This window comes from Oncorhynchus keta, chromosome 16, assembly GCF_023373465.1.
Source record: "Oncorhynchus keta strain PuntledgeMale-10-30-2019 chromosome 16, Oket_V2, whole genome shotgun sequence".
Lineage (NCBI taxonomy): Eukaryota > Metazoa > Chordata > Actinopteri > Salmoniformes > Salmonidae > Oncorhynchus > Oncorhynchus keta.
Window position 1 is genome coordinate 8,656,958 of NC_068436.1, and position 21,851 is coordinate 8,678,808.

Sequence of the window (21,851 nt, forward strand, 5' to 3'; positions counted from 1 at the left end):
AATGTGAATAAAGTGTTTTGAAATACAACAGTAAGCTTAAATCCTATTGTGCTGATCGGTGACCCTCAACAGCGCAGCGTCTTGCTAATCACCAATGCCCGAGATGTTCACTTTTGAGCCCTTCAGGTAGTTAAACACATTCCGCTAGGGCACTGAGGTGTTTACGTGGAGGGCCACCGCCTGAATGCAGACAATACCCATTAGACAACAAAATAGTATACTTTACAGCGTGCATAACATAGCAACTGAATTTAGCTCTTCCTGTTTTTGCCAACTTCTGAAGGGAAATGGAAATCTCCAACCTACATTTTGATAGGACGGTGAACCAGCGTTGTTCACATTCGTCAGGAGTTCTTATAGAAAAATGAAATGTGCTGTTTGTTTCAGATATGGCTCTTGATAATAATTTTGTATTTCTCATCTTACTCTGCAAGTAAAATACTTTCCTCATTCCGCCAGTTTTATTTCCATGATCGCATGCCGCATAATGACATGTTTAAAAAGGCTAGAAAATGTTAAAGGGATTGGTAATAAAGAGGGTAATGTGAGACAGATGTTAATCATTTTCTATCAAACTAATTGGATGAGTTAGATGAGCCTCTTTCTCTCACCACAGTGGCAAAATGTCATGCGCCGGTGTGCCTGTGCGTAATATTTAACGTAAATAGGACTTAATAGCCAATGTTACAATTAGCCGAAACCATTATGATTATATTTTATGAGGATTACGTTTGGCAATAACAAGATATCTAATAGCCTACAAAACAAACAATGTTGCTTAATTGTATCAGTCTTGTTTTTGGAAATGTGGAATATCCTCAGTGTGCCCTTTTTCGAACCCCAAAAATACAAAACGTCATCACACTTTCACTTAACGGCTCTTCTCATGTCGTAAAAACGTGCTGAGATCAACTCATAAAATTAACCCCTACTCATCGCTGAGAGGGGAGGGGAGAGACATAATAACAACCTTTTTAGGTCCTATTCTGAGCAGTGTGTAAATTAGGTCACAGTCGATTCCTCTGAGACGCTTGATAACTATGGCCCCTGATCCTCGATTAGCACTTCCACTCTGAGACTCTGGACCCTTATCCACAAAGTGTCTCAGAAAGGGTCTTAGGATTCCTCTGTCAACCTGTTTTCAGACAATAAAAAGCTCCCAGCTCAGAGAAGGTTTTAGGATGACACTGCTCAGACAAACTCTGGGCCAGGAGTAAAATCAACTCATAAAAGTTTCTCAGGTGGAAATCACGAAAGTTTGAGTTACCGCAAAGGAATAGGCATCAAGATACTTGCCGATGTTGCATAAAACGTTGAAAGGATTAATCTTTACACAATTAAAAAGTTAACATAGCTCCTAGATGCTTTCAATTGCTCAATTTATAGGCATGCCCAATTTAGGCATTTTAACAACAATGTGTTATTCCCTTGAAATAACACGAAGTCGATTCATGAAATAATCGACTGTAAAAAAAAAATACACTGAGTGTACAAAACATTAAGAACAACTCCCTAATATTGAGTTTTTCATTCAGAACATCCTCAATTTGTTAGGGTCTGGACTACAAGGTATCAAAAGTGTTCCATAGGGATGCTGGCCCATGTTGACTCCAATGCTTCCCTCAGTTGTGTCAAGTTGGCTGGATGTCCTTTCGGTGGTGGACCATTCTTGATACAGACAGGAAACTGTATTTATCAAATTATACCCCTTCAAAAGGCACTTCAATATTTTGTCTTGCCCATTCACCCTCTGAATGGCACACAATCCATGTCTCAAGGCTTAATTTTTGTTTTACCTGTCTCCTGCCCCTTCAACTACAATGATTGAAGTGGATTTAACAAGTGACATCAATAACGGTCATATCTTTCACTTGGTCATTCTGTCATGGAAAGAGCAAGTGTTAGTATTTAGACATATGTGATTTAGACCTTGTGAAATCATTGTCAAGCGCATAAGAAATACTGTTGCATGGAGGTCTAGATTATTTCTGGATTGATCCTTTAGAAATATCAAAACATTATTTCAACAACTCTAAAGCAATTTCCTGTCTATGGCACCAGAACCACTGACTCGCTGCCTTTTTCTATAATCAAGACACCTGCTGGTAACTCTTAACTGGTTGGGACAGCTCAAGAGGTTTCCTAAATATCGGTTATCTAGATGACTAAAGAGGCTTCAAGCATAGCTTTTATTTTTACCCATAAGAGTAAAATGTATATATTCTCAGCACTTATGACCAATTTTCTGCTCTGAGACTTTGTTGATATGGCCCCTGGTCTTTATTAATTTTGTTTTAAGTGAGGGATCATGCCTTTGAAGTATCAAACCATTAAAGAGTGTCAGGTAGTCAAATCAACTAACACATTTGCATAGTATCACATCAACTAACATGCTTGCATAGTACTCATAGCAATCCCTCATTGCCCAATCAGAAGATGCTTCATAGCAGGGTGCTCATATCAGATTTCTTGATCCAACATCCTCTCACTCTGTATCTCTTACAGTCAGTAGACATGGAGGATGGGAAGCCTGACCTGCTGCTGGTCAAAGAGGAGAAAATAGAAGAAGGACCAGAGATCATTGATCTGCTGAGTGGACTAAAGATGGGGGCGCAAGGTAAGGGAGAAATACACAGCCTACATACAGTAATAGATCTTCAATGGGAATAGTTATGCACCTGCCTATTTTAGATTTTTCTTCGTTCATAAAATGAAATCAATACAACTTATGTTTACATACAAAAACACACATTATAATATATGAACTTCACCAGGTAATTGACAAAATGTAGAGTTCTCTCTGCCATGTTTGTAAAGTCTATTTTGTAACCTCTTCCTGCAGGTGGTTGGCTGGAGGCTAACAGAGGAGACTGGGCTGCCATCTTGGATTCCCAGACCCAGACTGGTGCACCCAAGGGCTCAGGGGACAACATCACTGAGCAGACCAGGACCAGAGGCGACATAGTGGAGGTCAGTGGATGGGACAGTGTCCTCAACTCTGGAGTGGGGAACAACACCTTGAACCAAAACCAGAAACAGACAGTCGAACACAAAACAACAACCAAACTCAGTCTCCATGACAACAGACTGGCTGAGACCAGGGCAAGGTGTAGATTTGGTCTGCAGGGACCGGGAGGTGTCCTTATGCAGCGGGACAGAACAGACACAGACTCGGCTAGTGATGCTCCGTCCTGCTCCTATAGTTGTGATTCAGAGAGACTAATGGTGCCTCAGGTTAACCCCCTAACAGGTGCAGCCTTCAGTCTGCCTTCTGTAGGATCTATCAACTGGAACATGGACCCTGCGACAACACAGACACTCCCTGGCATTTGTCCTCCTCATAGTCTCCTAATGTTAAACCAGACCTCAGACAATGCCAGTGGCTCAACACTAAATGGCAGCACCAGCCCATTGACAAATGACAGTAGTAGTAACGCTATCAGCAGATCTGGTGGCAAAGAGAAGCGCTTCCCGTGTTCATTCTGTGGGAAAGCCTTCAGTTTCCCCAAACAGGTGGAGATCCACCAGAGGATGCACACGGGGGAGAAACCATTCAGCTGTCATCTTTGCCGGGCCAGTTTCTCCCAGTTGTCCAACCTGAAGAGGCACCAGAGGGTTCACACTGGGGAGAAGCCTTACAGCTGCCCCCAGTGTGAGAAGAGGTTCTCCCACCAGCACCATCTGAAGATACACCTGAAGGTCCACATGGGGGAAAGGTCTGTACGCACTGGGGAAAGAGTGTTCTCGGAGAGGAGTTATCTCAGGATACACCAGCAGAAAATGCACACGGACAACGTATAGTGAGTGTTAAAGGAATAATCATTTTATTTAGCGCTTTTCATACAATATCTCACTTTTAAAAAACAGACAAAAACAAAAAGTGTGTCTTCTCCTTCAGGGTCCCGTCTAATGCCTGGGCTCATAGAAAGCCTGGACCCCACTAATAGACAGGGTCAGGATTGGTGTTCACGAGAGGTGCCTAGCCTGTAACACAGCACGCAATCCCAACAACACCCAAACAATGGCTAGAGGTCAAGGAGGGACCTCAAAGACTAACCATCTGAGGGTGGTGGCTCCTGCCTCCTCTGGTGTCATTGGATTACAACGCGCGAGGCCGAGCATGAGGACAGATGCTGACAAGACATACGCCTGCCCCAGGTGTGGGAAGCACTTCGCTAAGACTAAATATATGAAGCAGCACCAGAACGTTCACACTAAGGAAGCCTTTCAAGTGCAAGCTATATTACAAGAGCTTCTCATTCTTGAGTAGCCTTATTAGACATAGGAGTGTCCACAATAGGGAGAAATTGTAGCAGTGTGGCTTGAGATATATACAAGGGATATCTTGGAACTATTCTTTAGCTGTTATATTATAATCATCATGTGAAGTGTCTTGGGCTAAGAGGGTAATTAACCATATAACATTCATTAAACCTTTGTTAACTTGTCATTTAAAATAGGCTTGTGTGCCTGTTTTTAGAGAGATTAGGTTAGAATAAGGACAGCTTAATTTTCACCTTACTGAGGTGATGTAGATAGAATATATAATAATATCACTTTATTCCAACACACTTTTTTCTAAACTAGTCTGCTCTCTGCTTGAAAGATACTGATCATAGGAGATTTGATGTGTAGTGTAATAAGCAGTACCGCATTTCAAAGAACAGCATACATCACTTTCATTTAACCACACCCTTTGAGCTATGACGCCAACCAATAAGATACTTTCTCTTCGGTGTAACGGAAGTGGGTGTGGCTAGGCGACATGGCGGAAGCAGATGTGGAACTGAAATCGAATGGCGGTGGAGAAAAGGATGAGTGGACTTTTGTCCAAAAGAATGGGATAAGGAGAAAAACTTGTGGAAAATATGTCTAGTTTTGATCATATTCCCATTGTATCTGGTAAGACTGCGGTTTTTGGAAAAACAATATATGCCAGACTTGGTGAATTCGTTTCCATTTAGTGTGTTTCTGCTGATCAGAAAATATGAATATAGTCTATCTTGCATTGATGTGTCCACCTGTCAAAGGAGTCATTTTTGGAGTCTTGGAAGAAGTCGACATTGCTCTACTGAAGAATGAATCTTGTGGTAAATGGCATGAAGGAGAAGATTTAGTCTGTTATTGGGATTTTTATGTGGAGTGTCTCCCTACCCGAGTGCAGCTGGGATATGTGTACTATTCTGTGAGAGCCTTTTATATACTTCTTAATAAACTCAAATGGATAAGTTAAGTAAAAGTTAAATGTTTTTTTTCAAAATCGAATCACTTCCTGTAGTATTGCAAAATCAACAGGGAAGCCAATAGCTGTGTGTGATTGCGTAAAATCAACCTAGGGAAGCCAATAATGAACAATAAGCAGAATAAATTCAACCACACCTTTGTTTCATCACAAAACTGGAGAGTAACATCTATCCGGTGAAGTTAACAAAACACATGACCATGCTGGTCAAGCAAGTAAATGTTTCCGAAATTGTCGGACTTCTAAACAACCATTGATTTAGAATCACGGAAAATGACCGCAAATCGCAAAGAAAACAGGTACTGCCTCCACTATTCCAGCCCCATTTAAACTTCGACATAATCTAATCACTTATGCTTAGTCTAATAAAGAGAACTTTAACAAACCAAAAACAATTTAGTCCAATCAACGTGGTACTGATTTCTGTGCGTGCGTCCGTAGACTCGCCCTACTTGAAAAGAATCGCCAATGCCGCCATCTTCTTTCATGTTGCCTAAATGGTCTATGACTGTTATACAGTACACACTTTACGTTTCTGTTGTCCTAGGCTACCTGGCTAAAATACTTGCTAACTAGCCTAACTTCCGTTCATGGGAGACGATACACTAGGCCAGCTAGTTAACATTGCCCTACTTATTAAACATCCACCCAAACGTAGTTTTTAAGAGAGCAGAGTTGGAGAGACTTGCAATTTCTCTTGAGATACGTTTTATAGCATACTTTTTAGGAGTGGGACGGATTTCAGTCGGAGACAAATATGGGTAATCAATATTAATTTATACGCAATGTAGTAAACTATAGCCTAATCATATTTAAAAAGTACATCTGCTCTATTGTATTACACGTGTACCTGATCTCGCACGTATGGCTACTGCACTTGAAGCAGCAGCAAGAATGATGGCAGCGGACACTTGCACTTTCTCTTGAGCTAGGTTTTGCATATAGCCTACATTTTAGGACGACGATGTGCAGGCAGACAGATACATTGGTAGCCTAATCAATATTTATTGAAAACGAAAAGGTACAACGCTCACTCCCCATGGTAGCCTGTGCGCGCCTTTTCCTTTTCAATTGTGATCACATTTTTTGATTGCACCTCGACTCACGTTGGTTGAGGGCTTTCCATTATCAATATTTATTTACCGACACTGTAGTAAACAGTATAGTCTAATCATATTTAAATTACTTTCCTTGGAAATATAAATACCACGTGATTCCCCCTCTATGCATAGGCAGCCTACGTCAATGAGACCACACAAAAATATAAACTCAACATGCAACAATTTCAAATATTTTATTGAGTTACAGTTCATAGAAGAAAATCAGTTGATTGAAATAAATGAATTATGCCTTAATCTATGGATTTTACATTGGGGCACAGCCGTGGGCGGGCTTTGGCCCACCCACTGGGGAGCCTGGATACACGTGGTCTGCGGTTGTGAGGCCGGTTGGGCATACGGCCGAATTCTCTAAAATGATGTTTATGCTCGAGAAATTAACATTGAATTCTCTGGCAACAGCTCTGTTGGACATTCCTGCAGTCAGCATACCAATTGCACACTCCCTCAAAACTTGATAAATCAGTGGCATTGTGTGGAGTGACAACTGCACATTTTAAGGTTGAGTTGTATTTTCCCCAGCACAAGTTGCACCTGTGTAATGATCACGCTGTTTAATCAGTTTATTGATATGCCACAGTCAGGTGCGTGGATTATATTGGCAAAGGAGAAATGCGTACAAATAGGGATGTAAACAAATTTGTGCACTACATTTTAGCATATGGAAAATGTCTGGGATGTTTTATTTCAGCTCATTAAACATGGGACCTGTTATGGTCTGTTAATTACTGATGTCCCCTTTAAGGATGGAGCACCCATGGTCATGCGCAGTGTTGTTCTATGTTATTCTGGCACTAACTCGTTTGAGTAAATGTGAAGCTCCAGTTCAATTGCTTGTATTCCGAGTCTTTCTTACTACATAAATAAGTACTAAGTGTTAAGACACTACAGGACCGACATGTTGCGTGCATATTTTTGTTCAGTATACGAGGCACGCCCAACTAGGACAGGTAGGCTATTGAAATTGAAGCAGCGAATTCCGAGTGTGAATAATGTGACAAATATGTACTTTTAATACAGCAGGTAGGACTCGGCTAACGCATTACAAAGCAGAAATACGACCCTTTTCCAAATAATCTGCAAGACAAAAAATATTTTCATCCCAAAGTTGTTTTATGACCACCGGCTCCCACCCGCAGTATGAAAAATGATCTGTCGGGACCCGCAGTCCTCTTACGGTGACGCGCACACACACATTTCAGTTTGGAAACAGCCAAACCGATGTTCGCAAAGTTACACTGCAAGTCGCAACAACTTCTACCACTTCAAAAAAAGTTTGATAGCGATAAGACCGTAAGGTAGTTATTTTTATTTTTATGCAATAAAAGTATAATTGTAGAATGCCCTGATACTTCCTACGTTTACCTGTCAGTTTTGTGACATCTGGAAAGTAGTCCGCGCCGGAGTGCCTGCCCAAGGTGGATGACGTCATCACTGGAAGATCGAGAAGCTCTGTGCTGTGGCTCGACAAGGAAATAGCTCCAGTTCTGATTAACCAAATTCCAACAGTATGCACGTTACAAAAAAATCCCTGCTAACTCCACCAACTACCGAATTTAGTTTGAAGTGTTTTGCGGCCAGAGACAAAAGTGCTAAAAATGCTGTGCGAGAATTGTGACAAACTGACAGGCTCTCACCTGTCGAATTTATCTTTCTTTTCGAATCCGGAGGACATAAAATAATATAGAGGTAAGATAGATATTGATTTTGAGACATGACATGTAAGTATTTTCATATTTTAGTATACGCTTTTCTTATTGTGACGTGTGTAATTTTTAAAGATTGCTCAGAACAACCAGCGTTACTCTGAAATGTCAACTGAGCATACCGCAAGCATTTTATTTTCAAAGCCTTTTTACATTTAATTCAGCTCGTGTCATGTTAATTTAGCTTTTTTACGACCCGCTGTAAAAAATAAGCTGCACTGCTCTATCAACAGAGCGCGCTGCTTATTGTTGGACGTATTAGGTTACGAAATATTACTTTTTGGATATAATGTTAATGATTCGTTAGAGACCCCACTGAGCAAGTTAGAACATGAAGAATCATAAGTATTGGTAAAACGTATTTTATAACATAAGGAAGTGAAATGTCAAAACCACAGAGCGTTTAGTGGGTGTACACCCTATAATATGTTAACTCCAGGCTCTAGCCATATGTAAAACATGTGATTGTGGATTCTGTCACCATGAGCCTTAAGACACAACTCAAGATAGCTAAGGGTAATTTGAACCAAATATAATTTGCATATACTATTCCTTTAACTCCCAGTTATGACCCAACCCAGTAGGTGGCCGTAATACACGATTTTGGTGTAGTTCGCGGACAAAAACCTCAAACGTAAACCGAAGCGAGCCGTGACCAAAAGCTATTTCCACGTTTGCGATTTTGTTGTCATTTAGACGTTTTATTAACACCCTGGAACTCAAAATATTATTAATTTATCTACACAGCATCGCACACTTACCCCCAGATATTATTTAATTAGCATTGGAGACAGGACTTGGTTGATATATGTTATCTAGGTAACGCTAGCTTGTTGCGAAAGTTAACCTAACGATGGCTGTGGTTTTTCACACTCAAATAGCCTCCATTAGGGAGGTGCTAGCGAATGCAGCCGTGGCAGAGATTTGTAAACTCGGAGACGACGACTATGCAGTGTTTCGTTTGGAAATAACTCAAAGCCAGAAAGAAAACAGGGTATTGCGGAGGAAACTACAGCTGCTGGAACTGAAGGTGGCGCGAGAGCGCGTCCTCGCCAGTCGTCCCAGTAGTGTCAAGATCCTCGACCGATACAGAGGATTGACAAGAGGTACATTTTGCATGAGGCTGCGTGGCCTGTTGCCCCGTTACCCTCTGCACATGTGCCTTTGTGTTAGCCAGAATTGGGTCTTGGTTAGTTTTTGGATAGCCTAATTCGCCTGATTACTTATCTGTCTTGCAATATAACGTTGAGCATTGACAGTAGCTAACCTAACCACTTCTTTTCCACCAATAACTCTCTCGGGTGACTTACATTTCACTGGAGGCCACGTGAGCTTTGTGAAGCCAGCAGGACACAATACATGGAGAGATGACCAACCAATCACTGTTGATGAGGGGAGTGGAACCTCAACCCAGCATGTTATTGTGATCGAGGTTAGTGTAATAGTCAGAATAACAGTACATTTCAGAAAGGCTCCACTCAGCTATTCACTTGCTTACATGTACATCATTTATCTGCCATAGCGGAGCTTGTGTGACTTCTCTATGGCTTTGTCACCCAATTCTACTCAATACTGTCAATAACCTCCCCTCCTTTTTTGTTAGGCTGCAGATGCTGCAGGTCCTGGGGTCAAGTAGGAGAGTTCTGAAGGAGAGGATGACCCACGGCACATCCAAACTGGAGTGCCTCCTGTAGCCATGGAGGACCCCACCACTGCCCCAGCGGCACCCAGGACCCGACGCAGCATCACGGAGGTTGGTGGAACACTGAATGCCACCCTCAAGTCAGAGACAGACACCAAGAATTTAACAGGTCTGGGGCGATTGGGCTGTCCTCCTGCTCTCCGCTCAGAATATTTACTTGATGGTAACCTAAACCCGAGGATGGATCTGTCCCATCAGGACTTAGGTGACACTTTACAGACTGGCAATGATCCGTCCTGTTCATACGCTACAGAGATGATACCTGGTGACATGCCAGTCATCTTAGATACACAGACTAATCCAATGAGAGGGGACTGGAACTGGTACAGTAGTAGTGTATACCCTGAAGGGTGCCTAGATAAGAAAGGGGAGGTTATAGTGATAGATGAGGTGAAAGTGGAGGGTGCTGCTCCTCTGACGTGGAATGCAGACAAGACTCACTTAGGAGAAGGACATTCACAGGGCAACACCAGTGACTTCTTAGACTGCAGGGAAAGCTTAGAGACAAATCTAACTGTTGCAACCCACTCCCCTTTACACATGCTCAGGGATCACGACCCGATGTCCACACCGATGTCACCTTCCGATTCACAATACCTTTTCGATCAGGTATTGAACTCAAACGACAGGGCTAGAGTCCAGGCTCGGGGATGGGGAGCCACATCAGGCAATAGCAAAGAGAAACGGTTCCTCTGCATGTTCTGTAACAAAGGCTTCAGCAGCTCCCAGAAGGTGGAGATCCACCAGAGGGTCCACACAGGGGAGAAACCATGCAGCTGTACCCAGTGTCATATGCGCTTCACCCAGGCTGGTGACCTGAAGAGGCACCAGAGGGTCCACACAGGGGAGAAACCCTACAGCAACCCTCAAGTGTGAGAAGAGGTTCTCCCACCAGCACCAACTGAACATGCACTTAAGTCCACACGGGGGAAAGGCCATTTGCCTGTATGCACTACGGGAAGAAGTACTCCGAGGATACACCAGACCTAGAAATGAACCATTCCACTCGATAGCTTCTTACGTTTAGATCAAACCCTGCATTAAAGACAAAGATAAATGTTAATTGGTGTCAGCAGAAAAGCTCCACACATGCATTTGGAATAACAGATTTCAGTGTTGAATACTCCTGGGTAGAACATTGCATCCAGACATGATATAAGCCTAAAAAGTCGGTTTCATGGTGTTTGTACTGTGTAGGATATGATGTTCAACTACCCAATGTTTTTCCCAAGACACTTTTAATGAGAAAATGAATGCAGTTTATCAAGTTCATTCTGATTTTTAGTTGAGACGTATGTGTGGTTTTATATGGTGTATTTAAAATGTATGTTTAATATTCACAAAATGGGGCTTTTCATTAATTGAGACTCTCTTTAGTATATATCACATCTGCTCTCACCCTAGTCTTAAAACACCAGGCAGCGCTTTATAACCAATATACATGTTTAAAAAGTATTCTTTTTTTTAAATTAAAAAGCCATTCGGCATGCTTGAATGGACGCGTTTTTGAATAGACGTTTTTACATGGTCCTTCATATCGCCAGATTCTGACTCGGCTACAGTTAAGATGTTCCATTACCCAAAAGAGGCTTCAATTTTGCTCAGATGAGTTACCCTGCCCTCCTAAGCCATATGAGGCTGTTGTCACCACCCACAACACACGGACGAAGCTGTCGAGTCCCAGAAAATGAGCAGCGAGGCCTTACACACCTCTCTCATCACACAGTCAACCATTGGTCAGGTAGTGACCACCCTCCCCAGCTGGGACCTGCCCCGTAAGAGAGAAGAGATCAGGAGGAAAGAGCTGTCAAACATATGGCACGCAGCTATACATTTGTTATATCACTTTCTTCTATAGGGGGAACAAATTCATAATACATTAAAATGACTCAAACCAAATCGAAACTGTAAAAATTATCATTGATTTACATTTACAGTGCATTCAGAAAGTATTCAGACCCCTTGACTTTACACATTTTGTTGAGTTACAGCTTTATTCTAAAATTGATTAAATTGTTTTTTTCCCTCTCAATCTACACACAATACCCCATAATGACAAAGCAAAAACAGGTTTAGACATTTTTGCACGTTTATTAAGAATAAAAACATATGTAAATGTGATAAGTATTCAGACCCTTTACTCAGTACTTTGTTGAAGCATCTTTGGCAGCGATTACAGCCTCAAGTCTTCTTGGGTATGGCGCTGCAAGCTTGGTACATTTGTATTTGGGGAGTCTCTCCCATTCTTCTCTGTAGATCCTCTCAAGCGCTGTCAGGTTGGATGGGGAGCGTCGCTGCACAGCTATTTTCAGGTCTCACCAGAGATGTTCGATCGGGTTCAAATCTGGGCTCTGGCTGGGCCACAAGGACATTCAGAAACTTGTCCCGAAGCCACTCCTGCGTTGTCTTTGCTGTGTGCTTAGGATCGTTGTCCTGCTGGAAGGTGAACCTTCGCCCCAGTCGGAGGTCCTGAGCGCTCTGGAGAAGGTTTTCATCAAGGATCTCTGTACTTTGCTCCGTTCATCTTTCCCTCTCCTGACTAGTCTCCCATTCCCTGAAAAACATTCCCACAGCATGATGCTGCCGCCACCATGCTTCACAGTGGGGATGTTGCCAGGTTTCGCCCAGACGTGACGCTTGGCATTCAGGTTCAAAGAGTTCAATCTTGGTTTCATCTGACCAGAGAATCTTGTTTCTCATGGTCTTAGGTGCCTTTTGGTAAACTCCAAGCGGTCTGTTCTGTGACTTTTACTGAGGAGTGGCTTCCGTCTGGCCACTCTACCATAAAGGCCTGATTGGTGGAGTGCTGCAGAGATGGTTGTCCTTCTGGAAGTTTCTCTCATCTCCACAGAGGAACTCTGGAGCTCTGTCACAGTGACCATCGGGTTCTTGGTCACCTCAGGTTCTCCACTGATTACTCTGTTTGGCCGGGTGGCCAGCTTTAGGAAGAGTCTTGGTGGTTCCAAACTTCTCCCATTTAAGAATGATGGAGGCCACTGTTCTTGGGGACCTTCAATGCTGCAGACATTTTTTGGTACCCTTCCCAGATCTGTGCCTCGACACAATCCTGTCTCAGAGCACTACGGACAATTCCTGTTGGCTCTCCACAACCGACTGGCCGGTGCTCAGCAGGGCTCCATCCCGAGGGGGTCTCCCCCTTCCCTGGAGAACCAAGCTGTTCTCGACCCAACCAACCAGCCATGGAGATACGTTACTCGCCGTGGAAGTCAAAGACAGCATCTTCTAGAAATGGGTCTCCTTGGAGATGTTGATCCCGGACCCGACAGCTTTGCCGCCCTGGATCCAGAGGTTCCAGCGCCGCCTTCTTTGGGGGTTTGCCATTCAAGATCGGATCCGGAGGTACCTATGTCTTTGTCCTCTGTTCTGTCTCCCTCTCCGGTGGCATCTACCTCGGGTTCAGATCCTCGGGGGCTCCCACCCTCATCAAACCGTGAGGCTGCCTGAAAGACCTGCCCATTTGACATCGCCAGCTGTCATCATAAGCAGCTCTATGGTGGGAAACATCTCGGTTCCCAAGGCAAAAACCCTGTGCAACCCAGGAGCACGAGTACAGAACATCACAAGGCTGCTTCCGACTGTTCTACTACAGATGCCGGTAGCTGACACTGTCGTAGTCCATGTGGGGTCAAACGACATCAGGAGGGCTAGCTTGGAACATCTGAAAACTGATTTTAGCATTTAAAAGACTCCAAAAAACAGCCAATCAGGTGTCACAGAATGACTTTTGCAGTTGGCTCAGAACAGGGCAGCACGGCTGGCCCTTAAAAGTACACAGAGAGCTAACATTAATGACATGCATGTCAATCTTTCATGGCTCAAAGTGAAAGAAAGATTGACTTCCTCATTACTTGTTTTTGTCTGTTTTAAAATACAAGTGCACAGCTCGGACACCCATGCATACCCCACAAGACATGCCACCAGAGGTCTCTTCACAGTCCCCAAGACCAGAACAGACTGGGAGGCGCACAGTACTACAGAGTAATAGCTACACGGGCCCGAGGACACACAGTGTATTGTGAATTCTGTAATGAATGTATTGTAATGTAAAATTATATAACCGCCTTAATTTTTCCAGACCCCAGGAAGAGTAGCTGCTGACTTGGCAGGAACTAATGGGGATCCATAATAAATGGAAACGGGATATACCTGAGCTAAGCGTCTGAATACTGTGAATACTTTTAGAGAGATGGTAAACATAGGCTATAACAAGTAAGTAGCCTTTTACAAACCTTGGCTCATCTCCTGTTTCTGATGTACAAGTACACAGCCTATTGCAAGGCCCTAGCCCAAATCTAGCTCCATAATGCTGAGTGCCAAGAGGAGACTCATCAGGGCCCGTTTTTACAGTCTTTGGTATGACTCGGCCAGGGATTGAACTCACAACCTTCCAATCTCAGGGCAGACACTAACCATAAGGCCACTGAGTTGATCAGACTATAACAAGGACAGTCCCTATATGTCGCACACATACGGCAGTGGTAGAAACAGTTAACCTTGTTCAGTCATTCAGTCATTCGTTATTTAAAATTTAAAAAATGGGGGGGGGGGCCCTAAGTGTCAGCCCGAACAATTAAGTCCCTGATAGTCCCTGCCCTGCAGTGAGAAGAGAGGATCAGAGGAAATATTTTGGCAAACAGGATCAGACATGAGGACATTCCAATGTTACTTAATGGCTCCCTTGATGTGATATGTAGTGTAAAGATGCATTTTTAAACATCTATCTTTTATCCCTTCTGGTTGAGGTCTCATCAAGGATATGTACTCTACTGAGAGCATCATCAAGCCATTCTTTAGGGTATGGACGGGCCTCAAGCTGTCTACATTTTCATAGCCTAATTTTCAACATGTGTTTTTCAACATATGTTTTACTTATTTTATACTCTATTCTTGCTAACACGAGTGTTCTTTATAAACACGTCTGCTCACAGCTTTTTTAAAAACTGATCATATGAGATTTGATGTAATGTAATAAGCAATACCGTATTTCAAAGAACAGCACGCATGCTTTTTTCATTTAACTACACCCTTCTAGCTATGACGCCAACCAATAAGATCATTTCTCTTAAGTAAACGGAAGGGAACAAGGACCTAGAACGATTTCGTTGTTATCGTTATTATTGTGATCTAGACGTTTATTAACACCCTGGAATACAAAATATGATTAATTAACTTCACAGCATCACACACTTACCCCAGGTAGTCTTTAATTCGCGCTGGAGACAGGAATTGGTTCATATATGTTGCTAACTGCTAACAATGGCTGACTATATGGTTTTTCACACTCAAATAGCCTCCATCATGGAGGAGCTAGCCAATGCAGCCGTGGCAGATATCTGTAAACTCGTAGACGACGACTATGCAGTGTTTCGTTTGGAAATAACTCAAAGCCAGAAAGAAAACAGGGCATTACGGAGGAAACTAGAGCTACTGGATCTGAAGGTGGCACGGGAGCGGGAAGAGATGACAACGAGAGAGCGCGTCCTCGCCAGTCGTCCCAGTACTGTCAAGATCCTCGACCGATACAGAGGAATGACAAGAGGTACATTTAGCAGAAGGCAGAGGCTGCGGGCCCTGTCGCCCCATTCCCTTCTGCGCATGTGTTCAGATGTGTTACAGAATTGGGTCTTTATCAGTTTTTGGATAGTATACCATACTTCCCCTGATTACAAGGCTATCTTTCACATATATTTTTATTTAACCAGCCAGGTCAATTAAGAACATTCTTCTTGCACAAAGATTCTTTATTGAATTTCCTATCATACTCGATTTTTAAAAAGTGATGCATGGAACATGATCAATCAATACATAGTGTATTAACAAGTTATGAGAAGTGTTACCTTACATCCAGGGCCAGATTACCGAATAGGCATTAATAGGCTCTATTTTAATTTCACCTGACCAAAGCACCGGTTCCATTCCAAGTGCCAATGCCATGTAGCAAACTCCAGGCATTGACATTTGTTGCTTGTCATATCATATTAATCAGGCTGTCATACACAATGAATTGATATATACAGCCTGAAACTAAATGGGATGGGCATTGACATTTTTTGACTGTTGGAGTACTCGCATGCTTTTTTTCAGAGTAGGGGGGGGGGGTATATTTTTAGAACACAAGGCCCGCACTGGAAAAAATGTGTGCATTTATCTATATGCCAACAGATTGCAACAATGCCTAATTTATCATAACCATTAGAGATAAAGTCCGAATTGCTAAATTGCCCCGTATATATTCAGTAATTTAAAAAGCAAGCTCCATTTAAGATTCATTTATTGAAACTGTAATATCAACTGGTAGTAACTGGATTGTTCTCAATCCTCCCCCGATTCAGAATATACCATTTTCATTGTCCTGGCATGCTTGGTTCAATAGCTATTGACGATGAAAAACAAATATCCAGTATAAAACTAATTTTACCTCAGTGCCAAACTGAACCATATACCTACCAGCTCTCTGAAAAGTTGGGTAAACAATACTTTCCAGTCTATATTTTGTCTCAAATTTCACAGCTGCTAGAGTAAGTTTAAATGTATAGTAGGTACATTTACACAATTTTGCAAGAATTTGTTTCAGGCTGTAAATACCAATTAATTGTGTATTACAGGCTTATTAATCAGAATCATTTGTTGAATAACATGAAATAGAGTTCTATGGCCACGCACACCAGTGGTGGGTTTGTCATCGAAATGAGAATGTGGTGGGTTTGTCATTGAAATGAGAAGGCATGAGCAGAAAATAACCCCATGCCCTACTGTAAAGTATGTTGGTGGATCTTTGGTCCTGGAACACTTTAAGGTCAACGGCATCATGAACTTACACAGTTGTAGACAATGTCAATAGTGTACAATATAGCGTTGAGCATTGACAGTACCTAACCTAACCAACTTTTCCTCCAATCACTCTCTCAGGTGAAGGACATCTCACTAGAGGTCACAGGAGCTTTGTGAAGCCAGCTATAGATGAGGGGAGTGGAACCTCCACCCAGCATGTTATCATGATAGAGGTTAGTGTCATAGTGTAACATGAAAAATTACAGTACGTCAAATGTGGCCCATTAATTAATTTCAGAAAGGCTCCCCTCAGCTATTCAGTCATGTACATCCTCATTTATCTGCCATAGGGGAGTTTGTGAGACTTCCCTATGACATTGTTATCCAATTCACCTCATGTAACGATATTAACCTCCTCTCTTGTCTCAGTCTGCAGATGAAGAAGCTGCAGGTCCTGGGGTCAAGCAGGAGAGGTCTGAAGGAGAGGTCCCACAACACAGAAGAGACATCGAGATTGGAGTGCCCCCTGTTGCCACGGAGAACCGCGCCGCCACGCCCCAACCCAGGCCCTGCCGCAGCATCACAGAGGTCAGTAGAATTCAGAACACCGTCTTCAAGTCAGAGACAGACACAGAGACTTTAAACACAAAGGCTCTTGCACACAGGGTCTGACCACAGAGACTGGGCTTTCCTGCTCCTGGCTCAGAGTATTTACTTTACGGTAACCCGAGCATGAGGACGATTCAATCCCATTGGGACCCTGACAACATGCCCTTGGGTTTAGAGACACAGACTGACCTGTCAAGAGAGGACTGGTAGTGTATAGGAACCAAACAGTGGTGAAATCCTTCATCTGTACCCAGTGTCATATGCGCTTTACCCAAGCTGGCCGTCTGAAGAGGCACCCGATGGTCCACACAGGAGAAATCCTACAGCTGCCCCCAGTGTGAGAAGAGGTTCTCCCACCAGCACCACCTGAAGAGGCACCAGATGGTCCACACAGGAGAAAGGCCATTCGGTGGTACGCACTGCGGGAAGAGGTTCTCAGAGAGGTGTTACGTCAGGATACACCAGCAGAAAAACCATTTCACTCTACAGCATAAACCACGTTTCCATCCACAGATGAAAATCATGGCAGCTGTGATGGACAAATATAAATATTCTTGTTCGTTGCCATAATAATCTCATAATGTGGATAGCTTACCTCCACTGTATCTGCGAGCTGTTGGCTAGAGTGCAGGTACCAAGACCAGAGTAGGTACATTTGCTATTTAACGCAATAGTTTGTGACAAAACGGTAGAGTTGAAAAGGTGATGGAAACATTGAATGGAAACATTGAACTTTTGATGTTTATTCTGTACATGAAAACTTAAGCGAAAAAGTATGTTTTGTGTGCACTACGTCATCAAGCACTGAATTTTATCTGCAACAAGTCTGGAAACATACCATTGGTGGGAACATCCACATATTTTCTTGAAAATCTGTCATCAATTGAATGGATACCTAGCTATAGAAAGTAACCATTCCACTCGATAGCTTCTGACGTTTAGATCAAACCCTGCATTAAAGACAAAGATAAATGTTAATTGGTGTCAGCAGAAAAAAATTGACTTTCATTTGTAATAAAGACAGTAACAGAATCAGTGTTGAATATTCCTGGGTAGAATATTGCATCCAGACATTGTGTGATATATAAGCCTAAAATGTCTGTTACATATTGAGTTTGTACTGTGTATGATGTGTTTCATTACTTCCATTCAACTACTTCATTATATATACTGTATATAAGGCATATAGAATGGGGTCCTAAATTATTGACACTCTTGATAAACTATAGTATTTTCCCTGATATTTATCAAGGGTGCCAATAATTTTGCAGTTACATTTGCATGTACAGGAATTTGACTTTGTGAAATTGTATAGGACTCAAACATAGTGGGGATGGGTAAACACTCCATGTTGAAAGTCTGTTTATTATCTGTGTGTACGTACCTGAGGGAGTGTATGTCTGTGTAATCTGTATCACCTGTCTCTTCCAGGAGGAGGAGGGTCCAGAGGTGCTGTTGGTGAAGGAGGAGGGTCTGGGGAACCCTGAGGGAACCATGGTCATGGAGGACAACCAGACTACACCTCCTCCTGAACCCACAGAGGAACCAGCTGAGCAGCACAGGACCACACATAGTCTCACTGAGGTGAGCCCACTGTGAACTACTGTCCGAATGGTATTAGGTCAGGGCCAGTATCCACAAAGTGTCTCGGAGCAGGGGTGCTGATCTAAGATATAATTTCATTCATTATGATCTAAAAGGCTAAACTGATCCTAGATCAGCACTTCTACTCAGCCTCTTTGTGGATACTGGCCCAGGTCTTGATTCGTTGTCTTAAGTGCGGGACCATGCCTCTTGAATGATGAAGTCATTAGAGTGTCAAGTAATAAAATCAACTAACATGTTTGCATAATACTCATAGCAGTCCATCATTGCCCAATCAGAAGATGCTCCATAGCAGGGTTCTCATATCAGATTTCTTGATCCAACATCCTCTCACTCTGTATCTCTTAGTCAGTAGACATGGAGGATGGGAAGCCTGATCTGCTGCTGGTCAAAGAGGAGACAATAGAAGACGGACCAGAGAGCATTGATCTGCTGAGTGGACTAAAGATGGGGGAGCAAGGTAAGGGAGACATACATATAGCCTACATACAGTAATAGAGCTTCAATGGGAATAGTGATGCACCTGGTTACTATTCTTTCTTTTTTTTCTTCATTCATAAAATTAAATCAATACAATGTATGTTTAGTTACCAAAACACACACATTATAATGTATGAATTTCACCAGGTAATTGACTCAAAACTCTAGATATGGAGAATGGTAGAATTCTCTGCCATGTTTGTGAAGTCTATTTTGTAACCTCTTCCTGCAGGTGGTTGGCTGGAGGCTAACAGAGGAGACTGGGCAACCATCTTAGATTTCCAGACCCAGACTGGTACAGCCAAAGGCCCAGGGGACGACATCACTGAGCAGGCCAGGACCAGAGGCGACATAGTGGAGGTCAGTGGATGGGACAGCGTCTTCAACTCTGGGCTGGGGATCAACACTGTTAACCACAACCAGAAACAGACAGTTGAACACAAAACAACAAACAAACTTAATCTCCATGACAACAGACTGGTTGAGACAAGGGCGAGGCGTAGATTTGGTCCGCGGGGACGGGGAGGTGTCAGTATGCGGCGGGAGAGAACAGACTCGGCTAGCGATGCTCCGTCCTGCTCCTATAGTTGTGATTCAGAGATACTGATGGCGCCAGGTGCTACCTTCAGCCTGCCTTCTATAGGATCTATCAACTGGAACATGGACCCTTCGACAACAGAGACACTTCCTGGCCTTCATCCTCCTCACACTCTCCTAATGTTAAACCAGACCCCAGACAATGCCAGTGCCTCAACACTAAATGGATACACAAGCCCATTGACAAATGACAGTAGTAGTAACTCTATCAGTAGATCCGGTGGAAAAGAGAAGCGCTTTCCGTGCTCATTCTGTGGGAAAGCCTTCAGTTTCCCCAAACAGGTGGAGATCCACCAGAGGATGCACACGGGGGAGAAACCATTCAGCTGCCACCTGTGCCGGGCTAGTTTCTCCGACTCTTCCAACCTGAAGAGGCACCAGAGGATGCACACGGGGGAGAAACCGTTCAGCTGCCATGTGTGCCAGGCTAGTTTCTCACACTCATTCAACCTGAAAAGGCACCAGAGGGTCCACACAGGGGAGAAATCCTACAGCTTCCCCAGTGTGAGAAGAGGTTCTCCCACCAGCACCAGCTGAAGATGTACCTGAAGGTCCACATGGGAGAAAGACCATTTGCCTGTACGCACTGTGGGAAGAGGTTCTCAGAGAGAAGCTTCCTCAGGATACACCAACAGGAAATGCACACGGCCTATGAATAGTTTATAGTAACATGTAGTAGTACTAGCTAGTTTGTAGTTAATTCTGTTGGTTTTGGATGTAGTAGGGAACTGGATGAGGTGAACTGAGGAAAGAATGAGTGTGATGAGGCAGAGTAGATATGGTGATGGTTGGTGTTTTGCTGTCTGTAAAATTGCTTAATTGATGGGTCCAACCCTGTCTGCATGTCCCATTAGGTTGATACTTGTGTTTTATAGCGAGATAATGAGTGCCTTAATTCACATTTACTTGACATAAAGTAGTGAAGATGTGTGTAATGTTGAACCTTTTCCAAAGTATTCTATTAAAGTGAGGGTACCAGATTTACATTAAGGTCAAGTGTTAGTGAAAAGTATCATGTATCGTTTTGTGCAATACAAGTACTGAACTTCACGTTATGTGAGTGTATGACCATCTTGTTGACATTAAATACAAAATTGACTCTGTGCTGACTGACGTACTTATTTTTGTATCATTGCAGACACTGAGTTTCCCTTGTCTCAGTCGAACAAAAAACGCAATACGTAATTATTGAATCAACACATATGCAAATTTTTTTAATAATAAACTCAAATGGTGCTAAAATGTTAGGTACTTGATTCAGTGTTAGAGATGGCTTGACCGTTGTTAACATTTTTTTTAATATCATGTCATGTTTCTGTGTGTACAGCAAAGAGTTTCTAACATACCAAAAACCAGGGATAGATGGCAGTATTTGCGCAAAACTGAAACCGCGAACCACCACATTCAACCCCAGTAAGGTGACCCGGAACATGGATGAGTACAAACAGACCAGCTTCAAACTCCGTATGGCAATCAGAAGCAAAAACTCAGAACAGGGACAAAGTGTAGTTGCAATTCATCGGCTAGGACACAAGACGCACGTGGCAGGGACTGTTAACTCTTAAATGGCTGACAGCCAGACGGCATCCCAAGCCGCGTCCTCAGAGTATGTGCAGACCAGCTGGCTGGAGTTTTACAGACATATTCAATCTGTCTCTATCCTTGTCTGCCGTCCCCACATGCTTCAATTATTCCACCATTATTCTTGTACCCAAGCAAGCCAAGGTAACTGAGCTAAATGACTATTGCCCCATAGCATTCACTTCTGTCACCATGAAGTGCTTAGAGAGGCTAGTCAAGGGCCATATCACCACGACCTTACTGCCCCAACAGATTCACAGATGACGCCATCGCACTAGAAAAACTGCCCTATCCCACCTGAACAAGAGGAATACTCACTACAGCTCAGCTTTCAACACTGTAGTGCCCTCAAAGCTCGTCACCTTGAACTCATCCCTGTGTAACTTGGTCCTGGACTTCCTGACAGGCTGACCGCAGTT

At 43.0% G+C, this 21,851-nt stretch overlaps 1 protein-coding gene across 13 annotated transcripts in view; it reads left to right on the top strand.

Annotated features, from left to right (window-relative positions):
- The window catches only part of LOC118395578 (zinc finger protein 143-like), a 75,501-nt gene that overhangs the window by 41,933 nt on the left and 11,717 nt on the right, over positions 1 to 21,851 (top strand). For 5 of the 13 annotated variants that reach the window (XM_052465078.1, XM_052465082.1, XM_052465077.1 and 2 more), the window contains 2 exons: positions 19,123 to 19,234; positions 19,487 to 19,614. In XM_052465078.1, the coding sequence (XP_052321038.1) occupies positions 19,123 to 19,234; positions 19,487 to 19,614 (240 nt within the window). Of the gene's footprint in view, positions 1 to 2,505; positions 2,618 to 2,842; positions 5,270 to 5,364; positions 7,311 to 7,467; positions 8,050 to 8,656; positions 9,173 to 9,388; positions 9,499 to 9,669; positions 9,820 to 13,562; positions 15,329 to 16,698; positions 16,794 to 16,989; positions 17,149 to 18,600; positions 18,754 to 19,122; positions 19,235 to 19,486; positions 19,615 to 21,851 lie in introns of those variants that run through there. The other 8 variants (XM_052465083.1, XM_035789452.2, XM_052465086.1 and 5 more) reach the window with 7 other exon arrangements.